Source organism: Ambystoma mexicanum, chromosome 7q (assembly GCF_040938575.1).
Source record: "Ambystoma mexicanum isolate Mex_15411 chromosome 7q, UKY_AmexF1_1, whole genome shotgun sequence".
Taxonomy (NCBI): Eukaryota; Metazoa; Chordata; class Amphibia; order Caudata; family Ambystomatidae; genus Ambystoma; species Ambystoma mexicanum.
Window position 1 is genome coordinate 503,237,204 of NC_090941.1, and position 21,816 is coordinate 503,259,019.

Consider the following 21,816-nt stretch of genomic DNA (forward strand, 5'->3'; position numbering starts at 1 on the left):
GACAAGGATCATTCTGCACCTGGACTTCTTGAGCTGGTTGATGAGGGTGGAGCAGCAACGGCAACGGAGGGAACGCATATAGAAACAGGCCGTCCCAGGGGAACGAGAAAGCATCGCCCATGCTCCTCGGCTGCGGGAACCTGCTGGCGAACTTCTGGCACTTGGAGTTTGTCGCCGTCGCGAACAGGTCGATCTGGGGTTTGCCCCATCGTTGGAAGAGTCGATCCACTTGATCCTGGCATAGTTCCCACTCGTGGCACGAGCGCAGCTCCCTGCTGAGTGAGTCGGCGATGGTGTTTATTTATTCCTGCCAAGTGGAAGGGAACCAGAAACATCCCATGGGCGACAGCCCAGTGCCACATATCCTGGGCCTCTTTGGATAGGGCTGGGGATCTGGTGCCCCCTTGCTTCTGTATGTAGAACATCGTGGTGGTGTTGTCGGTGAAGATCCTCACCACTTTGTCCTTGAGGGACGGAAGGAACGACTTGAGCGCCCAGAACACTGCTCGGAGCTCCAGAATGTTGATGCGGAGAGACCTCTCCTCCGGGAGCCAAAGGCCTCTTTGCGTGGAGATCTCTGATGTGGGCCCCGCAACCCTCCAGAGGCGTCCGTCATCACCGTCTCCTGAAACCACAGGGTTTGAAAGTCCGTGCATGTAGTGAGGTGAGCGCGGGTACCCCACCATAGGATCGCCCGACGGAACTCCTCGTCGAGAGGGATCCTGTCCTTGAAGCAGCCCGTCGCCAACCCGCGGGCGTCGAGGAACTCCTGTAGCGGACGCATCCAAAGTCTGCAAAGGGGTACAAGATAGATGCATGAGGCCATCATCCCCTGTATTTGTTTAACCGACGCAGGTCCAGGATGGGGCGCCAACCGCCTGTCTTCTTTCTGATGAGGAAGTATCTTGAGTACACTCCGGAGCCCCGGATCCTCCTGGGGAGGAGGTCGATGGCACCTTTCTTGAGCATCGCCCTTACCTCCAACAGCAGTAGAGGGACGCGATTCTCCTTCCTGGCCACGGTAGGAATGCGAGGGCACTTCTTTTGGAATTCCAACGAGTGCCCGTTGGCCAGGGTGTCCAACACCCAACGGTCGGTGGAGATGGACTCCCACACGCTGACGAACTTCGTCAGCCGGCCTCCCACCAGGGTGCTTCGGTGGGGGCCTGACGACACGACCGGGTCAGTCTTGCTTGGAGGTGGCCTTGCCGATGACGGCGGGATCCCCCTTGCTTGCTGCGACCTCTGTAGGCCGCCTGGGAAGAGGAGCGGGCCGCCTGGCGGTAAGTGGAGGAGCCACCGCTGGATCCTTTGGAGGCACCCTGTCTGCTTCCGGAGCTCCGAAAGGGCCGTCGCTGTTGAAGCACCCCTAGGGCCTGGGCCATCTCCGAGTCGGTCTTGATGGCCTGTAGAGACTCGTCCACCGCCTTACCAAAAAGGTTGTTGCCGTCAAACGGCATGTCCAACACTCTGGTCTGGACGTCCTGGCAAAAGTCTGTCGCCTTGAGCCATCCTCGTCATAGGAGGCAAACTCTGCTGCCCAGTTGGCGAAATCCGGTATCGGCAATGTCCGTTGCCACCGTTATGGTGTGATCCGACGCCACCTCGCCTTCCTGCAGAATTTCTAGGGCTTCCACCCTCTTGTCGTCAGGTAGGAAGTCTAGCAGGGGAGCTTTCTTGAACCAGAGCTCCCTGTCGTAGCGGGCCACGATCGCTAAGGCATTGGCCGCCTTAATCGTCGTCGTCGCCGCCGACGACGAGATGACTCGTCGTCCCATGGAGTCCAACTACTTGCCCTCGCTGTCTGGTGGGGAAGTGGAAGTTGAAGCCGCTGCCCCGCTGCCTTCTTCTTAGCCGCTGCCTAGACGTCAGAGTCCGGCGTGGCCTGGGCCCTGAGGCACAAGGGGGCGGCATCGGGGACTTGGTACTTCTTCTCATACCTGTCCCTCTTGGCGGGTGTCGTGGAAGGGTTCTTGAGAACAGCAAGCCCATCGTCCCAGATGTCGTCGAGCAAAGGTACCGCGAGGACCGTCTTCCTCTTGGCCTCTCGTCGTTGGTAAAGAAACCCTTTCTTTTTTTGTTCTTTAGGGCAGAGCTGGAAGAGCTCGGATGCCCTGGTTATCATGGCGTGAAAGGAGCCAATTTCGTCCGTCCCCGTCGCTGTATCCGTCGACGTATCCTCTCTAGGGTCCGGCGAGGGGGATGAGGGGTCCACAGGCCTCGCAGGCACGAAGGGCAGAGTAGGGTGGACCCACCTCCGCTTGTTCGGCGGGTTTCCCGACGGGCCTGGTTCTGGATCCTTCGTCGGGATCCGTGGTAATCTTGTTCTTATCTCGGTACATAAGGATTGGATCGCCAACAAAAAGGCCGCCGAGCTATCCTGGGGCTCGGGTAATGGCCGCGACAGACGGGATGGCCGCTCCACTGGGCCCTCTTCGTCGCCATCGTCGCTATCTTTGATCACGTCAGCGGGGACCGCCCCCTGGGATCGAACCTTCTTGAACCTCTCGTTGAGGCCTATGAAGCTCTCGTTGAGACCTATGAACCTCTCGTTGAGGCCCTTCTCGGTTTCCACCAGCTCCTCCTCAGAGGCGGATTCTGAGTCTGTAATGGCCACTGCCCCCCCCCCCTCGTTTTCCGCCGGGGACTTCAAGGGGTCTTAACGATGAGCTGGAAAGAGGATTCCCTCTGCGGTGTCAAGGATACTCTGGGCCCAGAGGCTGTTTCCACTGGCGTAGACTCAGCCGGCTTCGCCAGGGTCGCAGCGACCACTTCGATAGAGGCCTTTGCCGGCTGGATCAAGGCCCTCACCACCTTAGGTGCGTCCTGGGCCTTTGCCCTGGGGGAGGGTCAGCGCCTCGCTCCCCTTTCGAGATCGACCGGGGCCGCCCAGCAGTTTACCTGGGTTCTCGGACTTCCTCTTCCCCGAACCAGAGCGCTGGCTCGTGGTGGAACGTGCCGGGGAAGTCGCGCCCTACTTGGCAGCCGAAGAGCCCGACCTTCCGACGCTCCCAGTGCCCGCGGACTCGCGGTGCTTGGCCTTCTGTTGGGCCCCCGTCGCCGGGGCGCCCTCACAGGACTTAGAAGCCCGCTCAGACTTTTTCTTCGCCTTCTCACCTGCTGTGCCCTTCTCCAGCCAGGCGGCGAGGCGGGAACGACGATCTTGTTTGGTCCGTTCCGAAAGGTTCTTGCAGAACGCACAGTTCTTCTCCACGTGCGTCTTGTCCTCATGAAGGCAGTAGAGGCATTGCGAATGCCCGTCCTCCTTGAAAACGTTTTGTAATCCGCATCCAGGGCAGCACCTGAACAGCTTGGATCCGGGCGTCGAGCTTCCCTTGTCCTGGGCCATGTCCGTTGAGGTAGGCCGCAGATCTTTCGGAATCCTCCAATAAGCGTAAACTCGACGAAAACTTCACCCTTGAGGGGCGTAGAAGAATTCCGAAATGGGTCCCCGTTATCGGAAGAAGAAACGGTGGAGCTTGAGGCTCGATTAAACCGAAAAAACTAGAAAATCTCCCGAAAAAGTGCAAAAACGCAGCAAAAGCTCGAGAGCTAAAGCACGAGGACTCCCAACACTTGAGCGTGCGGTAAAAATCTGAGGATGGCTGCCAGAGGCGGGGCCTAGGGAGAGGGCAGTCATTGGCTGGGGGCAGTATGACCCAGAGTTCAGTGATTGGCTACTACTAAGAAAGACAGATCAGAAACGAAACTGATACTGATTTTTTCTTTACAGAGGATTCCCAGCCTGATGACGGGGAATATTCATGAGCATGTGAATCCATGCCAGACCCCATCCTGGAGAATTTTATACTAATAGGGATTGCTTACCTCTTTGGACCCATCTCTCATACATTGCCATTGGTGGGTGGTTTTTCTCCTTTCCTTAAACTTTTCCACTGGTTCAGCATCCTTCCTTTCTCCTTGGTCCTTCTCTCTGCAGTTTTTTCTCCTTGCTCATTCTTTTTGCTGCAGGGTCCCCAGGTTTAAAAGGGGTAGTAGTAGAAGACAGACGATTCTGGACCATTTCTTTTTACACCACAGAGTATGAACCCCATCCAAACATTAATCTGGAGGACTACCGACAGGGATTCTCGAACTCCCTCACATGAGAGCCCTGGAGATGCATTCCCTGGGACTGTACATCTAACAGAGGCCATGAACCTATCCTCTGTGTTCTTTATCCCCTGCTGCATCAGCTCAGCCCACAAGCACAGCTGTGGCTACCTGCATGGCAGAGCTGGCCCATACTTGACTTGGATCAGAAGTTTCATACTAGATTGCTCCCAACAGCTAATTCCTGCCTTGATTCCTTAAGTGCTGCCAGAGCTCGGGAAACTAATAATGCCACAGTAGACTTGAGTGCCCACCCGGACCAGTATTAAAGGGTCAAGTCGAAGTGCCACTTGGCACCCATTGAAACTGGAGACATGCAAGCAAACATGCACATCACCCATTTGTGACGGGCCACCACGCGGACTTTTTTGCCCTCCGATTTCCTAGCAAATCAACACATTGTACTTACCCAGCATCTATTTATTTTGCTTAGGGACACATATCTTTGTTCAGGTTTTTCATTTTACTCATGAAGGGTTGCATGCAATAATGCACATGAAATCAGCAGCCATAAAACGTTAAAAAGGGAGGAAGTGCAAATCCATTTGGGATTGACACTAGTATTCTTTTAAACACCAAATGGAGAACAAAAATGGTCAACATCAAACAAAAGAGCCAGTGCGATATTGACATGTATACATTCAAATAACTAGAAGAGAGAACGAAAAGAAATTCTTAGACTCCTTCCTTTTGTGTGAACAATATCAAGTTACCATCTGAGAACGGAATGGACCAACTGCAACACTGAGGACACAAAATTGAAAGTCTTCAAGAAAGCGAGCATTTTCAATTTTCAAGCACTTTCATTAACATTACTGTGCATTAAATTAAAATTATGTTGGATGCAATTCTTCATTGGCGGCACACTTAAAACTGATATCTAAATATGTTTATAGGAAAACTTTATAAGTATACATATGATAATGGTTTTCTTCTGGTCACAATATTTCTCTGGGTTTCCACTACAATTATGGCAATAGTGTGGTTTCAACATTACTTTTGTTACGAAGCACTTTGAGTCTTGTCAAAGCTATAGAACACTTTAAAAACAAAGTAATGGTACCTGGTCTAAATGTCGATCCTTCATTAATTCATATTCATTTTGTAGTGTGTGTTGAAAAAGGGTCCAAATTACATGCTCAAGTTCAGGATGGTCAGAGAGGAGACGTGAACAAAGGGTTTTTGTACGCAAATATGCCAGTCGAAAAACTGTTAAGAGAAACACAAATGGAAATTTTGCATATATACATCCATCCATAATATACAATATAAGAATCACATTATGCCCTGCGTTGTTTTGGGACATTGTAGCAGATTCTACATTCAACAGTAAAATTAAGTAGCCAATGTAACAAGAACAAGAACAAATTAACTGCCGTCAATAATGTTCTTTATGATGGGTTAGGTACTCCTCCCATCGATTGCATCAGGAAAGTTTCAAGAAATAGGCAATCATGTTTAATTATTTCATAGCCAGGACGCTGGAGAGCACCCAGCCAAGCTCTGGGACTCCCACACCACCAGTCACTGAATTACTTTCTTCTTTCAAGTATCATAAAGGACCAAAGGGTTACTGGAGGGGGATGAGGGGTCTGTGTGTTCCACATGCCTTAAGGGCAGCAGTGCTAATCCTTGTCTTTGTGCTGTGTCCTTCTGGTGCAGCCCTGTTCAGGTCTACTCATTTTCAGTGATCGTGGGGGATTGTGATGCCAGGAGACCCAAGTCAGTAGTGTATGTGCTCTGGCTGGGACAGTGATCCTCCAGGTCATAAGAGATGCTTGTGCTGCGACACCTGTAATTCATCTGCTCTATCGGAGCATCTGCCTACTGGGATCCACTTGCTTAAGTTGTAGCATGAAACACTGCTACTTGAATCAAGCAAGCGGCAACTGCCTCTTAAGGGCATGAGGATCGGTGTTACTCCATACATATGCACAGCGGAGTCTCGTGGCAAGAACGATCCTCTTGGTCTGTGCCTGGAGTCTTGTGGCAGGAATGATCTTGTGTCAAGAAAACCTTACTTCTCTTCTCCCGTACACTATTAACTAAAGGATAAAACAGTACTGCGCTGGTGCTAGGAGAAGGACTCCCTTCTCCTGGGGTTCAGTCTCAGTCAGGAGGGGTGGGGGGGAAATGACCCCCCTTTCCCCATGTCACAAAGTCCCAAGCAATATTTACTTCATGGGCCAGGAGAATGCCTCCCTTCTCCTGGCGTTTGGTCTCAGTCTCAAATTAGCCCGGGGGAATGACTCTTCCCCAGGCTTGTTGGGCCTTCCCCCCGGTTCGAGTTACCAAGAGAATGACTCCCTTCTCCTGGTAATCATAAAACAGTCTCTTACAACCAGGGGGAATGGCTCGCGTACTGTGGTCTTCTCTTCATTCACTAGTTTCACACCTCTAACACCCAACTCTGGTTTCAAATCTTCTTTGAACTGACCCAATTTGTTCACTTCCCTGCCAACGACTGCCACAAACAAGATTACTTGCATCTCTTTCTTGCTCTGGGTTCCAGACCCTGGTTTCTCTTCTTCTTTGACCTGGCACACTTGGTTCACTTTTCTGCCAACTAGTACCACCTTTCCTCTATCTACCACTCTACCTGCGGTGTTCCCCAGGGGTCCAACCTCTCTCCCTGGCTCTTCAATCAATTCGTGGCAACCCTCACCCATTGCATTGCCTCTTTCTTCTCCAATTTTCAGTGCTATGCAGATGACAACTAATTTTCAGGCTTTACTCGGCCACATCTTCTCCTCTCATCTCTGACTGCCTGTCTGCCATTCAAGTGTGGTGTGCCTTAATGCCAGTAAGACTGACATACTCCTCATCAGCACACCTTCACCCTCCTTTCCTGTCACTCTCTGGCCGGCCTCCCTTGGCCCCCTCCTGCCCCCACTTGCGAGGCGAAGAACCTCTGGGTCATCTTCGACTCCACGCTTTCTCTAAAAAGTCAAACCTCCTACTGCACCTCCTCAGAGATATTCTGCCTTTCCTCTTCTTCCCCCAGAAGCTCACTATCTCGAGCCCTGGTTCTTTCTAGGCTGGATTACTGCAACAGCCTCTTTCTAAATCTACCTGCTTCTACTCTCTGCCCTTTGCAACTCATCCAGAACAGGACTCGAGACTTGTCCTGGGCCTCAAGCCCTGGGATCGTATCTCTCCATCGCTGAAATCTCTTAATTGGTTCCCTGTGGCTGAAGGGATTAAATTCAAGACCATTTACATTGTCCACAAGGCTTTCTGGGGCCTGGGTCCAAAACACCTTCAACTCTCCCTCTGCAAATACATTCCCGCTCGAGTGCTTCACTCTTCGGCCTCCGACTCCTTCAGGGTCAGTCGTTTCTCAAAGAAAGGTGCTGGGGGTAGATCTCTGTCTTTGGCTCGGGCATCCCTCTGGAATAGCCTCCCTGCCACTTTGAAACTTGAGGAGAACATCTCTGTTTCCGGAAGCACCTCAAGACTTTCCTTTTTGCTTCTGCCTTCTCTCCTCCTCTCCCTTGTTGATCTGTTCTGCTTCGGCATTGTGCACCTGGTTACCCTCTGATTTCGGGCCCAAGTACTTGCCACCCTGCCACTCGCCCTCACTGCCTCCTGGAAACCCTTGCACTTTGGGGTCTGTATCGGTATCCCTACAGCCCCACCCCTTTCCCTGCACTTATCAGACATCCCTGGTCTGTACCTTTTAACCTAGCACTTGCCACTTGCTGGCTGCACTACCATTTGTTTTTTTTTGTTGTTGTTTTTCATTCCTATGCTCAGCACTTTCCACTTCCCCCATCCCACTGCACTTTCCCCCCTTCCCTCTCCCCCACACTTGCACATTCTCAATGTCACTGGGCTTAGTAAGCTCGTTGTTTTTGTTCTCCCTCGTTACCCTCCCTTGCCTCGTTGCGCTCTGAAACACGTGTATGAGCGCGATACAAATAAAAAAGTCAATATCAATACCACGAGGAAGATGACTAATCTCTTTCTGGCTTTTTACAAACATGCTTTGGGTTCCTGACCCTTATTGCTCTCCCCTTCTCTTTATATCCCCTTGGCTGCCTCGCTTGGCAAGTACTGACACTGTCCATACAGGCCTTTAAGCTTCTGTACCTTCGGCCCCTACCAGTCCCTGAGCCTCTCCCGTTACCTTGACTTTTCCTGGGATGCGTGGCCGGTTCTTCCCGGGGTCCTTCTACTCTGGCTGCACGGGCGTCTCCGCATCCCAGTGCCTTCACCCTGTGGTTATCCTGCCCAGCCCTTGGACCTCAAGTATGGACGCTACCTCTTGAGTTCGAATCACTGTCTGCCAGCCTCCAGCTACCATCTGTATGCCCTTGGGCAAAGGAGTCCCATTGTCCTCTTCACTCTGCGGGAGGTCTGCCCTCTGTTCCATTCTGACCCTCTCTGCATCTCCTACGGGCTTCCTGTCTCACGTCCTTGTTGGCTGTGTCTGTCGACAGGCAGCCCTTTCATTTTTTTGGCATAGGGGGAAACACGCCTCCACTGAAGTCTATACCGATGTGGTTCCTTCTTGGTAATGCTCTTCATTGTTCTTGTGTCCCACATCGTCCTAGTGGTTACCTGTTCGGTAATCTTCATGTTGTGGTTAATCTTCGTCTCAGTCAAAATAATAGGGGAGCTGTGACTATAGCAGATGTAAGTGCTAGGAAGGAAGGGTTGACAAAATGGTGGCAACAGGTTTGGGAAGGCTTGGGTTGGGGTGTAGTGTTTGATTCTACCCAGGTGTTCCTCCTTATCCCCAGACTGGGAGCTCCTCCCCATGAGATCCTCCCATATATTCCACCACCATGGGGGCTAGTGGCCTCACCTCCATGGCCTCGTGTAAAAGGGCTCCTCCTCGGGGAGAAATGAATCGTGAATCGTCATATACCGTTCACCCAATGCTGCTGGCTTCCCAATCTCCTTCCATAGGAATATGAGAAAGGAAATCCACCCTTCCCTGCTCTTTTCCTTTCCTATGTTCTACATAAAAGCAGAGGGTCTGTAGGTCCAGGAACCAGCAGATGATTCTAGGGTTGGTATCCTTCCGGAGGCTAAGGCAAGTAAGCAGTGAATTGTAATTGAGACGTGTAAATGTTCTCCCTGTGAGATAGTATTTTAGGTATCCGATGGTCCACCTTATTGCCAGTGCCTCCAATTCGATTGTGGCATAATTTATTTCTCAAGGAAATAACTTCAGCTGATTTATAGCACAGGATGTTCTACATCATCATATTCCTGAGATAACTGTACCGATCCCAACCTTAGAGGCGTCAGTCTGAAGGATGAAATCCTTATTAAAATTGGGTACTTTTTTCTTTTTTTTTTAAAGATAATTTTTATTGGCATTTCTTCAAACATGAACATCGGGACACAACGTTGTCCCACAATCCCCACCCCCCTTCCTCCCCCCTCCCCCCTCCCTTCCTTCCCCTCTGGTTTGAGCGTCTATGCAATGTCTCTGCAACCCTTGGATGTGTTCTACTTAAGCTGTAAACATATCAAGAATGCGGATGTTAGGTGGGCACCATTGCAGTATATAATCGCTTTGCAGGTAGTCTATGGCATCTCCCCAATCTGTGGTGAACTTCTGTCTGTCTCCTTGAAGGTAATAGGTGATCCTTTCCATGGCTACATAGTCCCAAATCCTCTGGAGCCAGTCTTGTGAGGCTGGAGGGGTCTTCTGTTTCCATTTTTGCGCTATGGCTAGCCATGCTGCTATAAGGAATCCCATAAAGTTCCGTTTTTGAATCTTTGTAAATGACTTATCTCAGGGGGGGGGGGGTTAGGGCCCACATGCTGTACATCCATATTTCTTCTCCTAGGTTGGCCGCGCCCTCGAAGATTATCTGCATCTGTGCTTTCACTTCCACCCAGAATTGTTGTAGTTCTATACAGTCCCACCAGATGTGTCTCCAACTTCCCATGGAGTCGCATCCCCTCCAGCATTTCCCTTGCGATGATGGGAACATTTTGTGGATTCTCTCTGGCGTATAGTGCCATTGAATCATTACTTTAGTCCAGGCTTCCCTCGTTTGTACTGCACGTGTCCATTTCCGGATTATTTGCCAGAGGTAAGTCCATTGGTCTCTAGTAATTTGTTTCCCTTGGGTTACTTCCCACTTTTTCATGTACTGCCAGGCGATGTTTCTTCTTGGGCATTGATGAACTTGTAAAGAGTGGAAACAAATTTTTTTTCCCCCCGTTTGGGTCATCATATAAGTCTCAAATGGGGTGAGGTCCCTTGTCCATGCCTTTTGTCATTCTTGGTGTTGTGAGCCAGTGGTGAAGCTGCTCATACTGATATATATCCCTTTCCGTTAGGCCCAGCAGTTCCAAGCAGTCTGAGAAGGTTCTGATCGGTTGTCCTATCATATCTCCCACTTTTGTACAGTCCGCCTTGCGTCATTTCCTGATGGATCCTTTTACCTGTCCGGGGGGGGGGGAAGGAGTCTGGATTGTCGAAGAGTGGTATAAAAGGGGCGGAGTCCTTCGTTAGGGTTTCCATCTTAGTTGCTTTGTCCCAAATTTCCATGGTGGTGCTTATGACTTCGCTGAGTTTGATGTTATGATGTCTGTGCTCGGGTCTCCTCCATAGGAGGTGGCGCAGGTTTGAGCTTGCGACTGCTCTGTCCTGTGCCTCCCACCATTTTTCTGAATTGTCCGTGATCCATTCGCGTAGGACCCACAGTTGTGCCGCCTCGTAGTACTTTTTGAAGTGGGGGAGCGCCATTCCTCCATCTGATTTATGTGCCGTGAGCGCCTATTGCGACAATCTCTGTTTTGTTTTGCGAAATATATTTTGTAATGATTTTGGAAAGGGTCTTGAAGAATGTTCCCGGGATTCGGATGGGGAGAGCTTGGAAGTAATACAGGAGCCTGGGTAATATTGTCATCTTGATGACCGTTATTCTGCCCCACCATGATATTGACAGTGGGTTCCATCTGAATAAGTCGCTTTTTACGTCTTCTATGAGTTTGGGGTAGTTTCCGTTATAGAGGTCTTTTATCTGTGGAGTCAGGGTTACTCCCAAATATTTCACTCCTTGTTCGGCCTTTTGTAGGTTTAGGTCTTTCGTTGTCTTGTATATTCCCTCTGTGTCTCCCGCCAGGGCCATTACCGACGATTTCTGCTTATTTATTTTCAGCACCGATATCATTCCATAATCGTCTATCTGCTGGATAAGGAGGGGAAGCGTGTTGCTTGGGTCTGATAAGGTCAGCAACATATCGTCTGCGTATGCCGCCGTCTTATCCGTGTGCCCTCCCATTTCTATGCCCTTGATGTCTGGGGCCGCTCTGATCTTCACTAGAAGGGGTTCAAGAAAGATTGCGTAGAGTAGGGGTGATAGGGGGCATCCCTGTTTTGTTCCCCTGCCAATTTTGACGGGGTCCGAGAGTTCGCCGTTGACTGCAATCCTGGCCTTCGGTGAATTGTAATTGGCACAAATCATGTCGATAAAGTCCTCCCCCATGCCCATTTTCCGTAGTATAGCAAATAGCATTGACCATTCTACCCGGTCAAATGCTTTTTCGGCATCTAATGCTATTATTGCCGACGGGATTTCCATGATTCCGGTCTTTTCTATGAGGTGAACTATTCGTCTTATGTTGTCATGGGTTTTTCTGTTGGGGATGAAGCCTGATTTTTCTTGGTGGATTAGTTTGGGAAGCAGGGGTGCTAGCCTGTTGGCAAGGACTTTTGTATAGAGTTTGGCATCAACGTTGATTAGGGCGATTGGGCGATATGAGCCCGGGTTTTCTGGATCTTTCCCTTTCTTATGAAAGACTAGTATCTTGGCGTCATTCATAGATGCGGCTATATTGCGCGTTGTCCTGAAGGTGTTGAATAGCATTGTTAGATAAGGGAGTTAATATTTCCGCATATTGTTTTGTAGAATGTGGCGATAAAGCCATCCGGCCCTGGAGCTTTGTTCTTAGGAAGGTCTCTTATGGCCTTCAACACCTCCTCTGTTGTGATTGGTTGATCGAGGGCCGCTCTTTCTGCTGGAGTTACTGTTGGGAGTGTTAACTGACAGAAATGCCGCCTGTGCCTCTTCGCTCGGACGCTGTGACGTGTACAGGTTCTGATAGAACTCTCGGAACACCTCTTATGTCCTTCGTTTGTGTTCTCTTAACTCCTTGTCCGTCTATCAGGGTTTTCACTGATTGTTCTTGCCGTTTGCCTTTTAGTTGTCGTGCTAGTAGCTTGTCTGCTTTATTTGATTTCATTGCGTACCAGTGTTTTGTGTACATTAGTTGCATTTCGGCTCTCTTGGTCCTTATCAGGTCTATCTAGCTCTGGATGTGTCGGTATGTTCTTTTTATTTTCCTGGAGGTGTTCTTGGTCATTTCTTCTCTTAATTCTTCCAATTTTCCCCCCAGCTCGTCTTCCCATTTGTGTAAGAGTTTATCTTTTTGAGCTTTTAACGCAATTAATTGTCCCCTTATCACCGCTTTGAAGGCTTCCACGTGGTGCTCGGGGAGACGTCGGGGGTGTCGTTATGCTCGAAGTATTCCTCAATTTTCTCTCTGATTATTTCTCTTGTCGCTACATCTTGAATAATTTCTCTAGGGAAAGTCCAGCGCCATAGGCCGGATTGTCTCCGCAATTTAGGAAGGGTGATCCATAGTGGGGCATGGTCTGATGGTGAAATTGCGCCTTTTTTTCGATGTCCTGAATTTCTCTGACTAGGGTTCCTGTTGCCCAAATGTAGTCGATCCTAGAGCTTGTATTGTCTATGTGTGAGTGATAAGTATAACCTTTAGTTGATCCTCTGAGTCTTCTCCACACGTCCTCTAATGCCAGGTTCTGCATTGCCTGCCTGAGTGCAGGTGACTGGGCCCCCTGTTGGGAGGTTCTGGGGTTCGATCGGTCTTCCGTTAGGTTCCACGCTAAGTTGAAGTCTGCCGTCAGGATCACCTCTCCCTCCGCAAAGTTTTCTAGTGTGTTTTTTGTTTTGTTTAATGAATCCTTCCTGGCCCGTGTTCGGAGCATATAGGGTTGCAATGGTTAGTTTAAGGTTATCTATCTGGACCTTCACAAAGACGTATTGGCCGTTTTTGTCCGCTAATGTCTCCTTGATTTGGACCTGCAGTTGGTTGGCGAAGGCTATGGGTACACCTTTTTTTTTCTCTTCATTGTTGGATTGAATAATCTGTTTGTAGCCTTTTATCCGGACTAGGCTTTTCCTCTTCTTCTGAATGTGGGTTTCTTAGCCCTCTGATAAGTGTTAGGATTTTCAGCCCCATTCTTTCAAATGTATTTGGATTTTCTTACTGGGACCATCCTGTGGGTTGCAATGGAATGCATTTGAACCAGAGTATGTGTCTTTCCCCCCCGAACCTTCCCCTGAACTCCTTCCCCCCCCCCAACTGTGTCCCTGAGGAGGGCTCTGGGCCCTATGTTTCCTCCGGCGTGGCACCTTTGCTCCATGCCCTCTAACGTCTCAGGGTAGCTATTTGCAGGGATTCCTAAACCCTGCTTGTGGTGCAGATTCCACTGCTGTCCCGTGGCTCTGCCGCACCTGGTTTTTGGCACCTGCCCTCGCTGGGGTGTTTGTGCCCACGTCGTCTCTCCCTCCTAAATTGCATAGGAGCTACTTTTCCTGGGGAGTTAGTTTTGTTCTGGATTGCGCGATTGGAATCTTGCCCTTCTTTTCTCCGTTTGCCATCCCCTTGGCTGTCTTCGTTGTTTTGGGGGTTCTCTTGTTTTTAAGGGGTCTGACACGTGTTCCTGACATCCCATAATCTTGAGGCCCTCTTCGCATATTGTGATTCGATGTTGTCTTTCTTCCCAAGAGAATAGAAGGGCAAAGGGGAATGTCCATTTATACCGGATTTGTTTTTCGGCTAGGAATTTGGTCAGCTGACTCATTTGTCTTCTCTTTCTGAGCGTGGATTGTGCTAGGTCCTGGAACAGTAGTATTTCTCTGCCATTCATTCTTATTTGATCCAGTGGCCTGGTCTTTCTCAATATTTGTTCCTTTTGTGCGTAGCAAGTCATGGCCACTAGGACGTCTCTAGGGCGGGATCCTGGGTCCCCTGTTCTCCGGGGGCCTACCCTGTGAATTCTGTAGATGCGTATGTCGTCCCTGGGATCGTCCAGCAGTATGTCTTGAAATACTTGTTGCACTGCCCTGCGTAGATCTTTATCCTCAACTGTGTCCGGCATATTTTTGATGTGAATGTTTGATCTCCTCGATCTATTTTCCAAGTCTTCGCATTGTGATTCGAGTTCCAGCGCCAGACGTGCGAGGCGGTCTTGTGCCTCAGCTTGTAGGGTCGCCTCCTCGTCCATGTTCTGGACCATCTTTTCGAGATTGTCCGTCCTCTCCTCTAGGGCTTTGATGTCTTTTTTTAGTTCCTGTACTGCCTGCTTCAGTTCTCCTTTCATGTTATCAAATTGTAACTGAGTTGAGGCAATGAACTGGTCCTGCAATTCTTTAAACCAGGTCTTCATGTCATCCCGTGAGGCCATACCTAAATCTTTGTTTCGCTCTATAGGGTCTCCTTTACTTTTCTGTTTATTTGATTGCTTTAGTCCTGCGTTTCCAATTCCCCAAATGTGGGTCAGATCTTGTGCCTGCTTGGCTCCTCTTTTATTTGTCGTTGCAACCTTTGACCCCAGCTTCGTCTTGGGTTTGGACATGTGTGAAAATTCTTTGCCCGGTACGCTTTCTCAGCGTGTTTTTCTTTTTGGGCCTCCCGGGCTCAGATGTCATTGTGTAGGGTCGTTTTCCCCCCTGCTTGGGCTTGTGCCCCGCCGCTTCTCGAGTGTTAGATCTAATCCTTTTCTTGGGGCCTGTTGGGGATCCGCTCCCGATTATGGCTCTCGGAGTTGAGCGTCTCTTGTGAGTGCCTGGGGGTCTGATCCTCTGGGTGCTAAAGTACTCCCCACTGGTCCGTTGTGTGGTAATATCCCCGGTCTTTTCCCTGTGTGGCTGTGCTTTAGTGGGTCTGCCGTGTGGGGGGGTCAGTGTTTATAATGTTCCAGCGGGGGGAGTGCAGATTCACAATTTCGGCCCCTCATCTGCGTGCTGGGGCCGCGTTGCTGAGCGTGCCCGCGGGTGGGGTGAGGGGGGGAGCCCTCCCCGTTGTCCCTGGAGATCTGCCCGCCTCGTACCTGCTTAACGAGCCGCCGGTTGAATCACTGGGCTCAGCTGGACTCGGTCGACATCCGCCACGATCTGCTGGGCCTTGCCGTCTGCTGCCCGCTGCTGAGCTCCGCCGTCTGCACCCCTCTGCCGCTTCTGTGACCGTCTCTTCGTGGCGGGACTGGCGTATGACTTCTCCCGCCTGGTGCCTCCCTCTCCCAGGCGGTCTCTCGCCCGTCCGCTTCCCTTCTTTTCGGCGCCGCTGCGGCTTCGTGACCCGCCCGCTCCTCTCTCACGGTGTTCCTGCGGGGCGGGGACCCCGGCCTGGATTCACGATTCTCCTCTGGGAGCACTCCGGCGGAGGTCCAGGTGTCCCCCCCCGCCCCCCCCCCCAGGACTCGCTCCACTGTTTCCGGCATACTCGCTGGCCCCGAGTCGGAGGTGCCTCCTCGGTTGGCTGACGCAGAGTCTCTGATCTGGACGGAGGGTCTGCTCCGGGGGGAAGACAGTCCTGGGCTCGGACGGGGGCCTCTGCATGACCGCCTCCAATCTGTTCGTTCCGGCATCTCTTTGCCCCTTTTTCTCTTCCCGATGGAGGAAGGCTCGTCTTGAAGGGCACAGCGCCTGCTTATTTCATTTCTTTAGTGTTGCGGCCCGAGCTGGGGGACAGAGCTACGCTCACACACGTATACCCGGCCGCCATCTTGGAATCGCCCAAAATTGGGTATTTTTAAAACTGTCTCACTACATAGGATTGACTTCAAAGTGCTGAAACTGTCTTGGTCTTCCTTCTGCCAATGCAGATTTTCAGCTCTGCATTCTTTAACTTATCGGTAAAACAGGAGGTTATGGCAGAGTAGTTGGGGATAAACCTCCTGTAATATTCAGTCAATCCTAAGAAGGCCCTTAGGTCACTTGTGATTTTTGGAGCTGGCGTTTCCTGGACAGCACCGACATTTTCTAACTGGGGTTGGACAACCCATTCCCCACTAACAAATCCAAAGAACTTTAACGCTTACTCAGCATTTCTTGAGGTTGGCTGTGAGGCCGGCGCATCCATGGAGTGATTATGAAACACTACATCATCCAGATATGCATCCCCAAAAGCTGGAATATGGTCGCGCAATCTGGTCGATAAGTCGTTGGAAAGTAGCGGGAACGCCATGGAGCCCAATTGGGAGGATTTATAAAATGAACAGACATCTAGGGGTGGAGAATGCCATCTTTTCTTTGTCCGTGGGATTCAAGCACTCCTGCCAATAGTCCTTGGTAAGCTCAATCGTGGAGAGATAGGCTGCTGACCCCAGCCAATAAATAAGGTTGTCAATCCGTGGCATCGGATAATTATTGAACTGGGATATGGCATTGAGTTTTCTAAAGTCTATGCAAAACCTCCACGACAGATCTGGTTTTGCCACAAGGGCTTCTGGTGATGACCATGGACTTTGAGGGCTCAATCATATCTGCGGGCAGCATTTTCTCCACCTCTTGGAGGACTATTTCTTTCCTCACCTATGGGATCCGATGGGGCTTTAAGTTAACAATTTTCTTGGGGTGAATGCTGATGTGATGTTGGATTCCTTTCGCTCTCCCGGGTTCACAACTAAAGACATGATGCTGTTCATTTCTCTATTACTATACCATTTGTCTCCAAAGTCCAAACAGTGCGGTCGGTGACGGCTACATATCGTAACATCAAGCTGTTAAACACGGACAAAATTGAATCCCTTTCTTCCCAAACTTTACACATCCAGGAGACAGATAATCTTGGCACCCTTACCAAGAAAATCTGCTCTAATCTTAAACTAGTGGCAGACACTCTCGCTCCCTTAAAAGATAAAAAGAAACCGATTGAAAAGAAACCTGCTAACCCGTGGTTTTCGCCCGAACTTCAATCCCTTAAAGCTCTCTCTCTCAAGTTATACTATTCTTGGAAAGCTAATCAACTTCCCACAACACTTTTCAACTATAAGGAAGCCGCAAGAAATTACAAAAGGGCGGTTGTTGACGCCAAAAAATCCTACTTGGACTCAAGAATCTCCCAGGCCACATCAAACTCTAAGGAGCTATTTAAAATATTAAAAGAACAAGAGTCAGTCCCAGAACCGGCACTATCCGCCATTATTAAAAATGACGAGTGGTGCTTGGATATTCAGACCGCCATGGTTAATAAATTGGACGGTATCCGGAAAGCTATAGCAACCAAAAAAGCAGCCTTGGATACACCAGATTTCAACTTAGTTAGTAACACCTTTATTAGGGATCCCAATATCCCCATTTTTGATTTTACATCAATATCAGAGGAGGAACTGACCACCATTATTAACAAACTTAAGGCAACCAATTGCACCGGGGATCCCTGTGCCTCAACTATTATTAAAACCTGTCCCCCCTCTCTCATTCATGCCATATGTAAATTTGTCAACACCTCGCTACAGAGCTGTTCGGTCCCAGACGATTTGAAACAGGCTTGGGTCACTCCCTTGTTGAAAAAACCCAGCCTGGATCAAAACGTCCCTACTAATTATAGGCCCATAACTAACACTCCTTTCTTGCTCAAGATATTGGATCGAGTTGCTTATATTCAAATTGCGCAACACTTAAATGCCCACCCCATTCTCAACCCTTTTCAGTCAGGATTCAGACAAGGGTTTGGTACGGAAACCTCGCTTCTTGATCTGAAGTCTCAGTTACTACAAAGAATGGACTCTCAAAAGACCTCTCTCTTAATCTCCCTAGATCAATCGGCAGCATTCGATCTCGTCGATCATGCCATTCTAGCAGATAGGCTCATGTCAGTAGCTAACTGTTCACAGGCCGCTACCAACTGGATACTTTCATTCTTATCCAACAGGTCTAGCAGGTTATGTGCCAACAATGCCAAAGCTCCTGCAATTCAGACATTGTTTGGAGTGCCACAAGGCGCCAGTCTGTCTCCTTGTATCTATAACATCTTTATGTCCCCTTTCTTTGCTCATCTGGCCCATGAGGGCATCCTCTTTTCCAACTATGCAGATGACACTCAATGTGTCATCCCTCTTACAGGCCAGCATTCGGAGGATGAAAAGGAACTTAACCGCATCTTCGCCTTGATTGAACAATGGATGATGTGGAATAATCTTGCACTTAACCGCAGCAAGACAGAACTTATGATTGTAGGATCGGACAGCATCATAGCCAAATTGGACTCAATGTATAAACATTTCCAGCTGGGAGATGTTCTGATCTCCACTCTTCCCAAGGTTAAAATCTTGGGTGTGGTATTGGATCAATCACTCAAGATGAACTCCTATGTAGCCAGTACCGTCTCTTCCGCTAACTACTACATTAAATTGTTATCCCATCTGCGTCCCTACATTTCCCAATCCAATGCTGAGACCATCGCCCGAGCCATTATAGGCTCCAAACTTGACTACTGTTGTAGCCTATTAGCGGGCGCCAGTAAAAAAATCGTCAAACGACTTCAGGTGGTTCAGAACGGAGCAGTCAGAGTGGTATCCGGTCTTTCTCACAGGGTACATGTCTCGGAGGCACGTCGAGCACTACACTGGCTGCCCGTAGTATCAAGAATCTCCTTTAGACTTATGGTCATCACCTTTAAATGTCTTCAGGGCAAGATGCCCCCATACCTGCAAAGGTACATAGGAAAAAAATCCTCTGCTAGAAACCTTCGGTCTAACAACCGGAACTTGCTTCAGCAGCCCAGAGACAAAAGCAAAAAGGCACAATGTGGTGCTTTTTCCTCAGTGGCACCGGCACTTTGGAATGCTCTGCCAGACCAACTGAGAAACTCATCTTCTCTGAATTCATTCAAGAAGGGCCTTAAAACCTTCCTCTTCAAATAGCTGCCCCTGGTTTATTAATTCTGCTACCCCTTAGATCGTTTTAGCCTTTCTTTCTTCCTTCTCTGCTTTGTTTTTGTTTGTTTGCGCCCTCACACCTATGGGTTTATGGTGCGCCATATAAATGCAATGTAATGTAATGTAATGTAATCTGGAAACTGGACCAAAAGATTGTGGATGTCTTGCTGTTGTTGTGGTAGAAGGCCAGGGGGTACTAAATTGGTCCTGTCTGCCTCCTCTGACAACTAACTGGCCATAAGCATGGAGGAAGCTTCAACAGGATCCTCAGTCCACTCCTTTAAAAGGTTAACCTGGTATATTTCAGTCTTATTTTGTCTATAGGGTTGGGCAACTCGTTAGTTAAAGGGGCCAGTGCTCGCTAAGATTTCTTATGGGCCATGCCAGTGGGAAAACATTTTGTGTTCTGAAGTGGGTAGAAGCACAAATACATTTTGTCCAATAGAAAAGGATGGGGTATTGCCTTTTATATCATATTGGGCTTTTTGACTTTACTTTCAAATGATGGGAATGTACTATGTCCATCACCACAGCCATATGCTCTTTAATCCGATGTGCGGTTTGAGACAGAGGTAAAGATGGCGTCTTGCCTTTCTTCCCATGCTTCCCTTAACATGTCCAGGACATCGCTTGTTTCGCGCCCATTTAGGAGCTTGAGCGGGGAGAACCTGAGGGAAGCTTGGGCAGCCTTCCTGATGGCGAATAACATCCAAGGAATCATGATATCCCAGTTACGGCAGTCAGCCACTACCAAATTCTTCATAACTCTTTTCAAGGACTTATTGAAGCGTTCAACCAAACCATCTGCCTGGGGGTGATAGACAGAGGTTCTTAAGGTTTTAATCTGTAGGATCTGTTTTACCACCCCCATGATGTTTTTGTTTTTACTTTCATTTATTGGCAGCACTTGCACAGCACATGGTTAAGATGTGTTTTCTCAGAAGCTATACAGACATATTTCAACGTATTGTTGGTACAGTGTAACCAGTGCTCCAGATAAGATTTTGAGGTGGGAGTATTTCACGCATGATTTTTCAAATTAGATCATAAATGCAATTTCAAGAGAGTAAAAATGAGTTTTCTCCTCTGCAAGAGAGTAAAACGTATCCAACATACACCCAATGCATACGTAGAATCAGACCCGTAGCCCAAAAGAGTTGTAGATCAAAGTCGTCTGGCTTGGCTTTGACCATTCTATTACACTTGTGGAAAATATTCTGCCATAAAATAACTTACAAGTACCTGGTACTTACACAGCTTCATTTTCAAAATTCTAGAGCCTAGAAACTCTGTTAAGAACTACTATAGATTGAGACTGATGTATTGCCTGCAGAGGGAGTGTGAGTAAGCAATTGTTGGCATATGATTTACTTACAGGAACTTCAACACATAATCTTAGCAAAAGTCACAAACTGCTAATCTACCTTTCCCGCTGTCTGCTGCAGTAAATTAACGTGGATCGCCAGTCACTAGTTAGCAATATCACTTCAAATAACCAAAAAGTGCATGCAAGCTGAATTGCATTATGGTAGGCATATTTATAGTTTTACTGGGTTATTGTTTGTGTACAAAGCCAAAAACCATAATTCTGGCAATTACAGTTAGGAAGAAATGCAGGCAAGTGCATAAGTTGAAGACTGGTCCCAAAGCCCTACTTTAACACTAAAGTATATGATCCTGTACAAATACTTTTGCCACTTTGCCTTTTTAGCAAAAATAGAAACTGCTACTACAAGTGATTTATTTCCAACTAGTTACTACTAAAAAAGCCTGACTGGCCTCTGTTCCACTGTTCGACCTGTAGCATTAATAGTAGTGACCATTTATATAATGCACATGAAAAAGTTTGTCTCTTGGCTTACTCCTTGCTGCTTGTTTAATATAACTTCACATGAACTCCTCCAGTATTAAAGACTTGTCTGTACCTTCCCCCATCTTCTACTTCCATCCTAGCAGAGCAGTCTTGATTGGCTGATAGGTTTCCTCCTAGATAGCCAAGAATCTGCATCTCGGACATAACACACATCACAGCAAATTCAGCCCATGACCGCTAATCACATCAGTGGTGGAAGTGGAAAAAAGGAACTAGTGGTCCTCTGGTTGCATCCAAAAAGGAGGGAGTAGGATGGCCAGACGGATGGGGTGGGAGACAGGGTGGAGAATGGGGACAGGGGACCAGGATCGCAAACCTTGGCTGAACAGTGAAGAAGGGATTTTAATCCACTCTGCAAATTTGACCACATACCTTCCAAGCGTTACTCAGTACAAATAGTTTGGATTTCAAGGCCTACAGTAATGATGTCTAAAGTGTTTACTTCCAAAAACACAAATTGCATAATAACACCACATGGCAACATGTAAATCCTTACATCAACATGTTAAGTCTGAATGGTAAACTAGAAGTCCCAAAAATCTAGTTAACCCCACTGTACTTTCAGTGATTTAATAAAGGAAGTTGTGTAATACACTCCAATATGGAGATTATTGCCCTCTATTGCCATCTAGTGGAGGAAAAAATGCTTTTTAATGAAAATAAATACAGCGTAAACGGTACGCAGAAGAAAATTAAATGTTCCGTAATGGCTTTAATTACATGCGTATAAAGCCAAAATACGCACCTTATCTGTAGGGCTGTGTGTAACAGTATGGGATAACAAATTGAAGTATTTTCAAAATCACGGAGTACAATTGTCGTTAACACAGTGTGATAGATACAAATCAATCGTCAGAGTGGTTGGCAAGGTAGGTACAAAACTCAGATCACA

General features: G+C 48.4%; 1 protein-coding gene across 3 annotated transcripts in view; it reads right to left on the bottom strand.

Moving 5' to 3' along the window:
* Nucleotides 1–21,816, bottom strand: part of RB1 (RB transcriptional corepressor 1) — a 2,466,185-nt gene that overhangs the window by 556,119 nt on the left and 1,888,250 nt on the right. For all 3 annotated transcript variants that reach the window (XM_069639386.1, XM_069639387.1, XM_069639388.1), the window contains exon 20: nt 5,177–5,322. In XM_069639386.1, the coding sequence (XP_069495487.1) occupies nt 5,177–5,322 (146 nt within the window). The remainder of the gene's footprint in view (nt 1–5,176; nt 5,323–21,816) is intronic.